Here is a 14,170-nt window from a genome sequence, read left to right as displayed (position 1 = left end):
AAATGGCACTCCGGTGGCACAAGGCTCTTCTAAATTAGCCCCTAGATGTCAGGAGTGATCACGCTCATAAGGCCATTCAGGTATCTGTAACTGTAGTTTGAGCTTGCTTCTGCGCAATACTTTGATGATGGATGTCCTTTTTTGTGAAATCTCTGGTGTACAGGCCATTCCACGATTACATTTTGGTATTTGCTCAAACCCCCAGGGAACATGAGGTCATTCTGGAACTAGTCCTGATGATACTTAAGGGCAGAGGGACGATGGTAAGACTTGACAAGTGCAATGTTTTTACTCAGGTGGTTGAATATTTAGGCCATACATTTTCAGTGTACGGAATTAAGCCAACTCATTGAAGAAGCACGAAGGTTCCTTATGGGCCTTTCTCAGGTTAAGTGAGAACTATGCTCATTTTCTGCAGGGTTAAGAACTTTTAGTCCAACCCCATAGTCGGTTAATGAAGAAAGGCTGTAAATTTGGGTGGATTTTAGAAGCTGATGAAGCATTTGTGAAAGTACAGAAGCTGGTTTTGGAGCCACCTGCCTAGTACTCTTTATTTCAGGTGGAAGGTGCGTGATCACAGTGGATGAAATCTAACATGAGTTGAGGGCTGTCTTGGGCTGTCTTGGGCCAGTGGGTGAATGGCAGGGGATGTCAAGTGGCATTCACGTGACACACATTGATACCAGATGAGACCAACTATAGCACTATTGAACATCAAGGGCGTGCTTGCACATGGGCTCTTGAGAAGTTTCAGACATATTTGTGGAGCTCAGTTTGACATTTATATGTTTCACAAGCCTTTAGTTTACTTTTTGAGTGGCAATGAACTCTGAGGTCACAGCCAGACTGGTTAGACTTCTATCTGCACTCCAAGAGTACAGTTTTGTAATTGAGCATGTGCCAGGCAGTAAGAACTCTGGGGCAGATTGCTTATCTCCTATGCCTTCAACAAACAAGACTGTAGATGACAAAGCGGATGGTGTGGGATGTGTGGTGGCTGCTTAGATGCTGTCCATGAATTTGGAAATGCGTTATTTAAGGCAGAGTGGGCTGCAGCTTATATGAATTTTAACCTTTGCAAAGTCAGGGAATACATCAAAAATGGTCAAGCCGAAGGCCCGTTTAACCCCAGAGAGGGGAGCAAATGCACCAGTTTCTGACAATCTCTCGGAATGATATGGAGGTCTGACCTTTCTGTTCCACCGATGTCTTTAAGGTATACCTTAGTTAATATTGCCCATGAAGGACACTTGGGGATTACCACAACTTGAAAGAATTTGAAGCAGTGCTATTTGTGGCCCTCATTAGATGCACAAGTGGAAAGGTGTGTGAATAATTGCAGAGAATTATTAGAGTCTCATAAGCATTGGAAAACAGCATAGAAGGCCTTGCGTCCTGTCCCCCTATCTGGTAGTTCATGGGAGAAGGTAGCCATTGACTTTGCAGGTTCATATCATTTACTGCCTGCTCATACGAAGTGTATAATTCCAGTGGTGGACTATAATTCCAAATCTATTTATTTTTATTTTGCTGAATCTGCCTATACTAAGGGTGTGATCAAGTTTCTATGAGAAAATATTACAGTAGAGGGGCCTCCCAAAGAGATTGTGACAGATAACGGACTTCATTTTGTTTCTGAGCATAGGCTTGAGTTTTTGGCTGTACAGGAGATTAAACAATTGATGGTTGCCCTGTTGACTCCTGCATTGATGAACTTATTGGGAGAGCTTATAGTTTTCTCGAAGAGGGGATCCAAACAGCGCTGGGTTCTGATTGGATGGTTGATTAGTGTTTAAAGGTGTGAGGTTTTGTCATCACACTCCACATCACAACTGGTCTTTATGCTTTCAGATTATATGGGAAAACGAGGCTAAAACTAATCTTTTCCAAGGTTGGGTAAAAGATTCAGGTACTAACCAAAGTGATTTAGAGGAACACAGGTCATGTGAGAGGGTTCTCAAGAAGCGAACTTTATTTTGGCAGGGTGTGGGATACTTGGTGATCATAAAAAAGTCTCACAAAGTATCTAAAGGGGAGGCCTAGCACCAGTTAGGGTTGCCAAGATGACACAGTGAGCTGTTTTGCTGACTTGTAAAGCATGGAGGAATAAGAGGATAGTGTGTTCACAAGTGAAGAAGGAAACACCATTTGTGATTTATAGCACAGTGTAACAGATGCTGAGTTTGATTGGTCAGTCGGGATGGATGACTAATGTGGCCAGGAAGCCATTAGTGGGAAGATCTGGCGAGACTAGGAACTCTGATCTTATGCTTTCTCAGCAGGCCAGTTTGCACTCTCTTGCTGTACAGGTATAATCACAGGATTTGTCAGTTGTACAAACGTTATCTTCTGAGGATTTGGAGAGTTTGTTATTACATGCTCGTCTATGACCATGATTGTATTGTATTGTAATTGCATTTATGTGGCGCTTTCTACCCCTGATGAGGCGTCAAAGTGCTTTTTCGGCGAGTAGCACGCTACTCCGGAACCCATGAAGGATTAGTGGTGAATTAGTATAGTGAAATATAAAAGTAATTTGAGTGGTGGATATGTTAGTCAGTTATTTGGATTGAGAAGGGTAGTGGAGGGATAGAAGAGCTTGCATTTAAAAAGGTTTGCATTTAAATAGCACTTGCTACCCCTGATGGGGTGTTGAAGTGATTTTTCAGGCGAGTAGCGCGCATAAAGGATTGATGATGAACATATTATGCAACTCCCACATCTAAGGAAAGTGCAAATTGTCTTTGTTTTGGATTACTCTCCCTCTGTTTGCAATTCCAATCTCGGTCTTTGTGCACTTGCCTGCATCTCTGGTTTTGAGCTGTTGCCTGCAAGGCTTCACACCTCAACTTGCCCACTACTCTGCCTGATACCTCCCGTTTCTCTTATGTAGAACATTGCATGGCCCTGCTCGGCAATAATTTCTATGATTTATCCCATGCTAGAATATTCCATAGACAACAGTTGTTTTTTGCTGCTTACATTCTGAATTAATTGGTCTGTAATCATCTCTGAAATTGCAAGTACCAGCCAGAGACCTCAAGGTAGCAACATAGCTGCATACTGCTGCATCCTCCCCAGTCTCACACAAATTATAGTTGTTTTTATGAATTATTGTTTAATATTCATGTACTTAAAGTATGTGTAGAATTGTATGTAATTTAATAACATTTTCATTAAAAATATTACAATAATGTTTACATTTTAATGTGTATTGAAATACATTGGAATAAAACAAGTTTTATATGTAAGTATTTATTTAACATTTAACAATGAATTTATATTTTTAACTATCTTAAATAATTTTATTTAACATTATTTCCTATGGGGTTTCCCTTCCTCCATTATCTTCTATGGGAGAGTGTTGTGGTAGACCATATGTGGTGCTGGACATAGTCTAGCTCTGAGTTGGAGTACATTTACTTCTGTTTTGTGTTTGGGTCCCTTTTGCCTGTAATTACTTTAGAAGTGCAGTTTATAAATAGGAATGGGCTTACTCGTACTCCTTTGTGGGTGAGTGCCTATCTCTCCCTCATCCCTCCTTAACCATTCCTTAACTCCTCTTTAATCCTGCCTTGACTCGTCTTTACTCCTCCCTAAACCACACCTATTTTGTAAATGTACCCCCCTATTTTTAACCACTCCCCTGGTCCCTTCCACATTTACTACTAAGGGGCTGATTATGATGTTGTCAGGAAAGCATTCCCCTTGAATCGGGTTAGGAATGCTTTCTGAACGATTCATATTCGGGGAGTCCTACCGACCGATTACGGTGTGTCCGGATGGTTACGGAATCGGTTCGGTCAGACTCTCATTGACCGAACGAGAACACAGGCTCCCATTTAAAATAGAGGTGGGTGGGGAAAACCTTCCGCCCTGTGGCGGGCACCCCATGGTGCCTGTCACACTGTGCATGGTTGGGAAGGGAGGTCCCTTGGGTACCCCCCACGGGCCCCATCCAGAGGCCTAAGGGTGAAGGGGGGCCTGCTTCAGGCCCCCGAAGTCCGATCCCCACAGCAGTTTTGTCTTAGCCAAACCGATTCGGAACGGCTGTCCGAATCGGTCATCATACTTGCTCGTTCAGAAACCGTCTCCATTGAGCTGTATGATTTGGCTCCAAATGGCTCAGGCTGCCTGAATCCCGTTCGAAAAAGTTTCGGACAGTCCGGACTGCTTCCTTGCGTCTTAATCAGTCGTCCAGAAAGGTGACCGATTCGGTAAGGATCATAGGTCTTCAATTGGATTAGCAGAATCCTAATCCCGTTCGGAGCCTTACTTGATGACACCGTAATTGGCCCCTAAGTATTAAACCTATATGTGTGAGTGTTCTCCCCACAGAAAAGATTAGAGAGGTGGTGATTTAGACTCATCAGTTTGTAAATAGTATCTTTTATGACTTTACAGATACTATTGGTGTACCACTGAACGTACTACAAAATGCAGTTTGTGACTTTGCCCCTAAGCCATTACTATAACAATATGGCTTTCTTGTAACGTGATATGGTGCTTGCAATCTATTGTGCATGATCTAATGGTGTCACCAAGTGGCTTATGCTGTGCATTATTCAGAATACAAGCCAGAGATGTTGCAGTTCCTAATGCTTATTTTAAATATGACTTCAATTGATAAATAGCTACACAGATAGTTTTACTTACACATGCCTTCAGTGGTCCTTCTGTATGTATTTGTGAAAGTCTATTTCTTAATAATCACTTCTATGATAACTTTCACCTTCCTGGACGTTAATGTTTTGCGTATTTTTTGTGAATTGTGATAGTTACTTTTGTCTGTGACCAGGGTCTTGCTGCTTGTTATAAAAGTGTACAGTAGTCTAAGTCCATGTTATTTCAATTAGCAGATTATTGTTTAAATTGGAATTTTTGTGTTTATCATGACACACAAAATTGAATGATTTTTGCTATACTGTTTCCTGTACCATAACATAGAAGTATCATCAATGCATTCAACTGCGGCTTTGAATGATCAGAGGCCATTGAAATTTAGACATGCCCTCTGGTATCCACTGACTAAACATGATTATAAAGTTATAATGTTTTATACACTACCTGCTCATTGTGTTCCACTGTTTTCTTTACCAATAGTTATGGCACCAAGGAGCCCACATACCAAAGGGAATTATGAACATTCTTCAGAGAAATCGGAGCCATTTAACAAATTTCCAAAAAATGTCACCTATCTGCAACGGAAGCATCCTGTAACACCTGCAAAAAAACAGTTAGCTGGACCTGTTGAGCATGGAAAAAAATTCCGCAAACTAAAAGAAACTACCAAACGGAAGACGAGAGCTGGAAAAAAATCATATGTTTGTAGTGAGTGTGGGAAAAGTTTCAGCAACAGCTCGGGGCTCATGATTCATCAACGAGTACACACAGGAGAAACACCCTATTTATGTGAGGAGTGTGGCAAGTGTTTCAGTGTGTCATCAAGCCTTAAAATGCACCTGAGAATACATACAGGGGAAAAACCGTACAGTTGTAACGTATGTGAGAAAAAATTCAGTCAACTGGCGCATCTTGAAATCCACCAACTAACGCATGCAGCAGAGAAACCATATGCTTGCAGTGAATGTGGAAAGGGTTTCAGGCACCAAACATACCTTGCTTTCCACCAGCGAATACACACTGGAGAGAAACCATATACATGTACTGAATGCAAAAAGAGTTTCAGACAGTCGGCGCACCTTAAAAGGCATCAAAGAACACACACTGGAGAGAAACCACATACATGTACTGATTGTGATAAACGTTTCAGTGACAACTCATCACTTCGTACCCACCAACGAATCCACACTGGAGAAAATCCGTATACATGTAATGATTGTGGGAAATGTTTTAATCAGTTGTCGAACTTAAAAACACACAAGAGAACACACAGTGGAGATAAACCATATGAATGTAAGGAGTGTGGTAAGAAATTCACCTTATGTCACTCCCTTATGACTCACCAACGTATACACTCTGGAGATAGGCCATATAAATGCAATGAATGTGGCAAAAGATTCAGACGATCAACACACCTTAAATCACACAATTCAGTGCACACAGGCGAGAAACCATATACATGTAGTGAATGTGAAAAGAGTTTCAGACAGTCATCACAGCTGGTCATGCACCAGAGAATACACACAGGAGAGAAACCATTTGCATGTGAAGAATGTGGGAATAGATTTACGCTGTCTGGAGACCTCCAAAAACATAAGGTAGTACACGAAACTGGTAAACCAAACACTTGTAATGCATGTGGGAAAAGTTTTAGCCGACACACATACTTGATCATGCATCAGAGAATACATTCTGGTGAAAGACCCTTTTCTTGTAATGAGTGTGGGAAGAGTTTTAGCTGGTCATCAAGTTTGACTAGTCACCAAAGAATGCATGCCGGTCTGAAAATCAATAGATGTTATAAATGTGGTAAAACATTTCGCTCATTAGATATTCTTATGCAACATAAGGAAACACACACACATGAGAAGCTGCACGTGTGTAAGACATGTGGAAAGTGTTTCAGTCTTCCTGCTGCCTTAAAACAGCATCAAATAACACACACTGAAGAAAAACCATATGTATGTAATGAATGTGGAAAATGTTTTAAAAGAACTACAGAACTACTCAAACATGAAGGAATTCACACAGATGAAAAACCTTACAAATGTACTATATGTAGTAAGAATTTTCGTCTGCCAGGTATGCTCACTTGTCATCTAAAAACACACACAAAGGAAAAGCCATACATGTGTGGTAAATGTGGTAAAGGTTACAGTTCTTCATCATCCTTGATGACTCATCAACTAGTGCACACGGGGGAAAAACCGAATACTTGCAACATATGTGGAAGGGCGTTCAGAGCAATGACAAATTTAATCAGACATAGACGGATACACACGGGTGAAAGGCTGTATCCATGCAAAGAATGTTCAAGAACTTTTACACGACGAGGACACCTGGTAAAACATATGGAATTGCACACAGAAAATACACCTTGATTCAAGAACATTGACCATTCTTACGATTGATTGCGAGTACATATGCTTACAGCTATGAAACACTTAATTCCATTGTATAATATCTTCACCAGTGAAGAGTCCTGTGCACTGTATACCGGATAAATATGTTCAACAACCATCTTTGTCCATGGTTATGTTTTGTTTGTGGCGTCTGCAACAGTGCCAAACCTTCATTTTTTGCATCAAAGATTGATGTTCGGTGACAGCAGCCAGAATTTAAAATCCAGAAAGGACAGAAGTGTAGACACTGCTAGAGGCAGTTAATATAGTTTTGTCTTGTTTCAGGATAGGTCACAGCTGCAGGGCTTCCTCTGGGACGGGTGTGTCAGTACAGGAAACAGTAGAATCTTCCCCCTTACAGTTATCTCTGGGATGGGACATATAGTCTCATTTCAAGTTTGGAAGAGGGCAACTACTGGCTGGATTATGCACCCTTCTTTGAGGGCCCAGTTGGAAGCAAGGGCCAACCAAAAGGAAAATCTTTAAATTTAGAACATTTCCTCCCCTGGTTGCCAGGAATTTATTGTATTTTTCACCAGTCCACCGTAGTCCCTAAGCTAAAGTCCTAGAGATAGATATCAAGCACATTACATCCATGTGGTGGCCCCCACAAACCTCAAAGGGAACCTCCACATTTTACAGTTACTCTCCATTCTTTGTAGGTCACCAGTAACCCTGTTTAAAACTCTCACATCACTTTTACAAAATGTGACACATAGTACACACTTCATGGGGGGGAAGCTAAAGAACCTGGTTATGGAGAATACATCCATTACAGGGGAGTATGGCTACTTAAATGAAGAGGTAAAATGCCTCTGTACATGCCACCAACCTTCATTTTGCTCATAGCCTAGTCTGAAGGGAAGTAGGGAGCCTCAAATGTGGGTGTTCCTCGCCTGAGCAGAAGAGCCTTGCGTTCTGATGATGAATGTTGCAAAACTGGGACGCTCAACCCTACACTACCTTTTTATGTAAGGAACATGGGAATGTTTTCCCTCTAACAAGTCTGGTTGATCACCAAAGGATGCACACAGATGCAAGTTCTAGTGATAGTAGTGAATGTGGTAGGACCTTCTTACAATTGTCACAAATAAATATACATTAGGAAGTACACACATGAAAGTGACTGTACACGGTTCATGTTTTAGCCTCAGATAACTGAAAGTAAGAGGAGAAACAACTGCTTAAACATAAATATAGGCAGAAAAAGCTTCAAGACTCAAGACAGCATGCTGAATTTGGGAAGGATTTGATGGTCTACTATGTGTTATATAACAGAACATAATTCTGGCCATTGATTATTCTCAGAAATCATGTACCCATCCCTAGGTAGGTAAAGGTGCAACTTATTTTTGCACACTAAGGGCCATATTCACCAAAAATTCATTCAGAGCAATGTAACAAGCCATCTTGCTGCTCTGCGTGAAAGGAAAAGGGCAGGATTGTGCCGTATTTAACACTGAATGGCCATTCTGTCATTTTCTAGCGCTGATGCACTTTTGGCTGGCTAGCTTCGATGCAGGTACCCTTGCACCATGGTACAAGGTTGTTTGCATTGTGGGTAGGATTGTTTTTGTCCAGGAAGGTGCACCTTCCTGCAGAAAAACAAACCTCAGAGACATTTAACTCTTCCTATGTGTGCTGCAGGATGCAGCACTCTTAGAAAGAGGAACAAATGAGGAGAAATAAACCTATTTCTCCTTGATACCCCTCCCCTCGGGAGGAGCAGGATTTTGGTGCATTCCTGGTCTACCATTAATGCTAAGTCTGCGATAAATATGATCAAAGTAGTTGGTTTTTGCTGAAGGGCAGAAACCGCAGTCATGGCTGCAGTGGCATTTGCTCTGAGACAGAAGCGGACTTGCTCACTAGCAACTACTTCCTGCTGAGGGGATACATTACCTGGAGCCTGGAGGAGCACAGGGAAAGTACAGGATACGTCTATATGTGTTTGTAGTCTGATGTGAGTCCTCGCTACATGTCGGTTGGCTCAGGACAGCTTTTTGTACCTCTTGTGGATGAATGTTGCTAAACTGGAATGGTGCAACAAAATAAGGACTGCAGTCCCACCTTTAAAAAAATTTGTATCTGTGCTCTATTAGTGTTTGAATGGTTCTTACAGAAGGACTGTGGTATTCGCAGGTTGCATGTCTCAACCTCCCTTTTGCATGTGTGACATGATCGAAATGTCTCATTGTATTAAATGCCCCTCAGCTTATGCTGAGCTGACTGCAGTCAAAACAGGATTTATCTCCAATGCCTCTTCTCCAAATGTTGTAGGTGCTTGGACTACACATTGTGCCAGCCAGAGCCTGTGAACCCATTTTCATGAACAGACGAATGACACATTATTTGAATGTGCAGAGGATCTTCCATGCAGCCCTCCTCATCGCCCAGTGCGATGCAAACTACCCTCCGCTCATGCAGTCTACACTATGCGCAATTGTAGCATCCCTTGAGAGATGAAGACGTTGCAGCAGGACAGATGCTGGCTGGTGGTAACTAGGAATTGTTTTCTCTGACGCACCCAGAGAGGTTTGTTTTCATGATTATATACTTGCAAAGGTCCTCTTCTAATGCAAAAGAGCTGACCCCTTAGGACTGACAAACGCTGTTGGTGTCACCGGAGTGGTGGTAAGAGTTGTAGCATCCCTGGAGAGATGAAGACATTGCAGCAGGACAGATGCTGGCTATTAGTAACTTGGAATTGGTTTCACTGCTTCATCCACACTGCAGTATATACTTGCAAAGGTCCTCTTTTCATGAACAAGGTGGTGTTTCCTAGAAGCCATGGCTGCCCACTTCCAATCTCTATCCCAGACAGATGCCGCAAAAGGTATAATGACGCTCATTTCAAAGACACGGAAGGTCATGGGGAGAACTTCTGCCTGTTGAAAAGCTGCTCTGTGTGTCCTTCCTGGGGTGGATGCACTTTAATCAAAAGAAAATTTGCAGTATTACTTCATGCAATGCATGTTTCACAACATAAGGTACCTACTATGGCTAACCTAACTGGAAGTTTATGGAGAAGGTAAAGAGCAATTAGTACTTCAAGACAAGGTGTTGCACAGCAAAGAAGGCACTGCAGTGGAGAGAGTTAGCTTTAGTAAACATTTTATAGACCCACAGCCGAGCACTGTTAGGGCGCTCTACATATACATAGAGTGAACAATGGATCACATTGAGCTAAGGAAGGTGATTAACCCCTTCGATGCTCATGACGGAACGGTTCCGTCATGAGCATCGGTTGAGCTGTGTTCATGACAGAACCGTTCCGTCATGACCACGCCCGCGCTAGAACCCTTCAGCACCGCGGGGGAATCCGCGCAGCGCTGAAGGGGTTAATGCATCTAAACAACATAAACAGACAAAGTCAAAACAAACCGTCTGTTGAATAACCAGACAGTGCCTAGACCAGTGAAGCCTCCTCATTGGATCAGGGGTTGCCTTGACGTGTCTTCCCATGTGCCCTGGAAGGCGTCGGTGGTGGCCATCTTCTCAGACTTGGAGGGAGAGGGTTCCATGCTAAGGCACCTGCAGCACAACATGCCTGTTTGCTGGGGATTGAAGCCTTGATTTGTACATCCCCAGCCTGAGGTCAGGTAATGGTTAGAACAAGTCAGTATTTTTCCCCTTAAAGAGTTTCGCTGTGTCACACAATAATTTGCACCGTTTTGTTCGGCCAATTACATCACTGTCCAAAGTGCAAATTTTTAGATAAACTATAAAGTAGTTGTGTGCCCATTTCATTTGTTTTGTAATAATTAAAAAGTCTACCTCAAACTATATTCCCAATCACATACTGACTGCAACTGCGAAGGTGTCCTGCTAGAGGAAAAAATACAAGAAAACAAGAGCATATTAATGGCTTCGGATGAGAAGCACATTTTCTTCTTTCAGAGAAAGCAGATCTCTTCTGAAGTTGTAGCCTTCTGCGACCTCTTGATGGTTCACAACTTGAGGTTGGAGTCATTGAAACTAACAAGGCCATCACATTCTCTTTGAGAACTTATTAGTTTTAGAATGACTTGTGAATTGCTGTACAGTCCTCAGTTATGGACTTCTGTAGAGTCTCCGATATCTGTTAGTGTGTGAGCCTTGTCAGCTAAGCCTTTGCTAAGTGCCTCACTTATGCATGTGAAGCCTCCCTGCCTGTGTGAGTCATGCCAGTGTATTCACAAGCTTTTGGGTTCAAGAACCTTCGATTTCACACTGTGACAAGTAGTTTGCAGCTACATATCACTTTCCAGGTTATGTTCTGTTATATTGATTTTTATAGCGCACTAATCACCCAAGGTAGTATCCAAGCACTTGGGCAGATGTGTAGATGTGTTGTCCCCTAGATTCTTATACGAAGAGCCAGGTCTTCAGCATCTAACAGAACTCAAGAAGTGAGGAGGAGGCTCTGATGTGTTGAGGGAGGTCCCTCCTAGTCTTGGGTGCAATGTAGAACAAGCATTGGCATAGCCAATAGGTCTCGCCTTTGGGACCGTGTAAGTAAAATAAAAAAATTAAAAAATGAAGTATAAGACTTCACGTTTGCATTTACTTCGTATTTAGGATGCAGTAAATGTAAACGTGAAGTCTTACACTTCAGTTTTATTTTTACTTACATGGTCCCACAGGCGAGACCTATTGGCTATGCCAATGCTTGTTTATTTTCCTTTTGGCTCATTTGCAAAAACTTTTTATTACAATAATGAAGTCACTCGTTAACTCTTTCCATTCTTATGTTGTAAAAGTATCTTAAAGTTTTAAGTTGGTACATATGGTCCAGTACCCTAAATGTCTGGAAGACTGTATAGCACTCCCTCTTTTAGCTTGACTAGGTCGAATTAAGTTTTATATGTTGTTTTTTAACCTGCTTCGGGATGTCATTTGTACTTGTGCTCAAAATGGTTTAATATTATTATTGTATATATCTCTGTGTTTTGTCTTTTACATACTTTGATGGTCTTTTGTACAAATGACCGAATAAAGTAAATTGATGATGAAATTGATGATGAGAGAACATCCTTTTGTGATGTTCAAGAGTAGTGATATGCTCACTGGAAACGTTGGCATTTAATTATTGATTTATTGGCGGGTGCTTGCAGTGTGCATACCTCTCTATTCAGATTCAGGAAGGCCTTAAAAACCTGGCTTTTTAGGCAAGACTAATTTCCTGGTCTTTCTTTGTTTCTCTGTTTTGTGGCTTGTGCAGCGCCGAGACACCTCTGGGCATTTGTTAGCGCTTTATATAAATATAAATCAAGAAAATGCTGCACACATTGACTCAGACTTTCCCCATAAGACAGGCCCATTCATCCATACCCATGGACTGCCTTCACTTTCCAAAATGTCAACAGCCAAACAGAAGAGCCCCCCCCCATCCCAGTCCTATGACTTTGGAGTTAATTTACAGTTGATTGCCAGCAGGGAGTTCACCTGTGTGCAGCTAGAGTATCAATCCTAGTTCTACTACCCAGTGCTTGTGGAGTCAGGATACAGGGGCCCCAAATAAATTGTGGAAAAGCAAAGACAGGGGAACTTTCAAGGACAAGGGAAAAAGATGGGGACGTCAAAGCTGCACAGGTTGTTGGGGATCAAAGGTAGGTACATTGCTTCAGGGGACAAAACGTGTTGAACTTGAGGCTGTTATCAGAATTACTCTGAATCCTGTCTCCTGTAGAAACATATAATCTGAAAATCCCTGATTTTAATGTTGACCGGGCCAACTCCGTATGTAAGTGTTCTAAGGTTGCCTAAAGTGGAGAAGTGTGGCTCAATGGTTAGAGCGGCAGACCCTGATGCAGAGGTCTGGCCCGGGACCAGGGTTCAATTCCCGCCTCAGCGGCTCTTGGATTCAATTTCCCCAGACCTGATAATTCTCGCCTCGGTGCCTATTCTAATCATGGGTCCCACTGTGCAACTCTGGGCAATAGCTCGCTTAACCTCCACAACGGCCCCAACAGCGCTAGGATGCCTGGCCTCACCTTGGGGGTGCCCACGAGTGGACATCTCACAGGAAAACCAGGAAGGGTTCCACAGCGGTATGAATACAGCGCTACGAGACCCCTGGGTAGAAGTGCGCTATACAAGTACAAATACATTTACATTTACATTTACATAAAGAGGCACAGAGTTGCTTAAACGTGGCTTGCTCTTCGCAAATGTCAATAAAAAGCATCCCATTGACTTCTATTGCAGGGCCACATGGGTTGCTATTAAACGGCAATACCTGACATAAGTACGATAGATAATTAAAAAGTCATTTGTAATATGGGCCGGTTATGTTTAAGTCGAACCAACCTGATAAAGTGAGATATTTAGCAAAACATTAATAACAAATGAAATGGTAGAGAATGGCTCTACTCAGTGTGATAACGCTTAGCGCTTCGGTAACGAAGGAGGTACGTAAGCTTTTCAAAAACTAAACAACTCGACGCGAGTTGACCTCTGTACTTTACAAAGGTTGCAGTCTAGTTTTGGACGAATGAGAGTTGGCTCTTATGACCTCATTCCGAGTGTGGGATAATCCTGGGAGGTGATACTATTCAGGCAAGCAGAGATACTGCGGTGTTGTTTATCCCGGTGTACAACCCTCAATTACACGAGTTCTGCAGGTCAAAAGGGGGCAGCATGGTAATACTGGATGTTTGCCCCAGTTCCGAGCTACAAACCTCAGAACCACGCATATATTTTGCAGGTATAAATTGCGATTGATTTACCTGTCGTATGGTATGCCGAGAAAGACTCATCATTGGAAATCCTACGCATTACCTATGATACCGATTCAAGCGTAAAAAGGGTTTCTGGCCAAAATGCCTGTTTTGGGGGGAATGTGCAAAAGTGCTTTAGCACTCCAGGCCCCTCTGGGTGCCCTATAAGGGACTGAGAATTACTGTGTAAGGCAAGGGTGTGCATTTCAGCCAGTAGGCAGTGCGGTGCACAGTGAATACGCCTTTGAATACTCGGCTGTTTCAATGGATTCGCTTACTCCTTCCTACCCGTGAAATTCTAATGGTAGGAAGCAAAATGTCTGTGGATATTAAATGAGGACAAAGGTCATGGCGCAGTACAAACACTTAAAGAGATGTACGTGAATGTCTCTGTGCCATCCTACCCGTGAACGTCAATGAGAACACACTTCAAATCAGATCGCA

General features: G+C 42.3%; 1 protein-coding gene across 3 annotated transcripts in view; it reads left to right on the top strand.

Annotated features, from left to right (window-relative positions):
- Nucleotides 1–7,129, top strand: part of LOC146863349 (uncharacterized) — a 103,286-nt gene extending 96,157 nt beyond the window's left edge. For all 3 annotated transcript variants that reach the window (XM_085642782.1, XM_085642784.1, XM_085642783.1), the window contains one exon: nt 5,104–7,129. In XM_085642782.1, the coding sequence (XP_085498908.1) occupies nt 5,106–7,004 (1,899 nt within the window). In that variant the 5' untranslated portion in view covers nt 5,104–5,105 and the 3' untranslated portion in view covers nt 7,005–7,129. The remainder of the gene's footprint in view (nt 1–5,103) is intronic.
- Nucleotides 7,130–14,170: the final 7,041 nt, after the last annotated feature.

The sequence above is a fragment of the Triturus cristatus genome, chromosome 2_2, assembly GCF_964204655.1.
Source record: "Triturus cristatus chromosome 2_2, aTriCri1.1, whole genome shotgun sequence".
In the NCBI taxonomy this organism is placed as follows: Eukaryota; Metazoa; Chordata; class Amphibia; order Caudata; family Salamandridae; genus Triturus; species Triturus cristatus.
The sequence above is the reverse complement of the archived record's forward strand: the minus strand, read 5'-3'. Positions and strand labels throughout refer to the sequence as shown.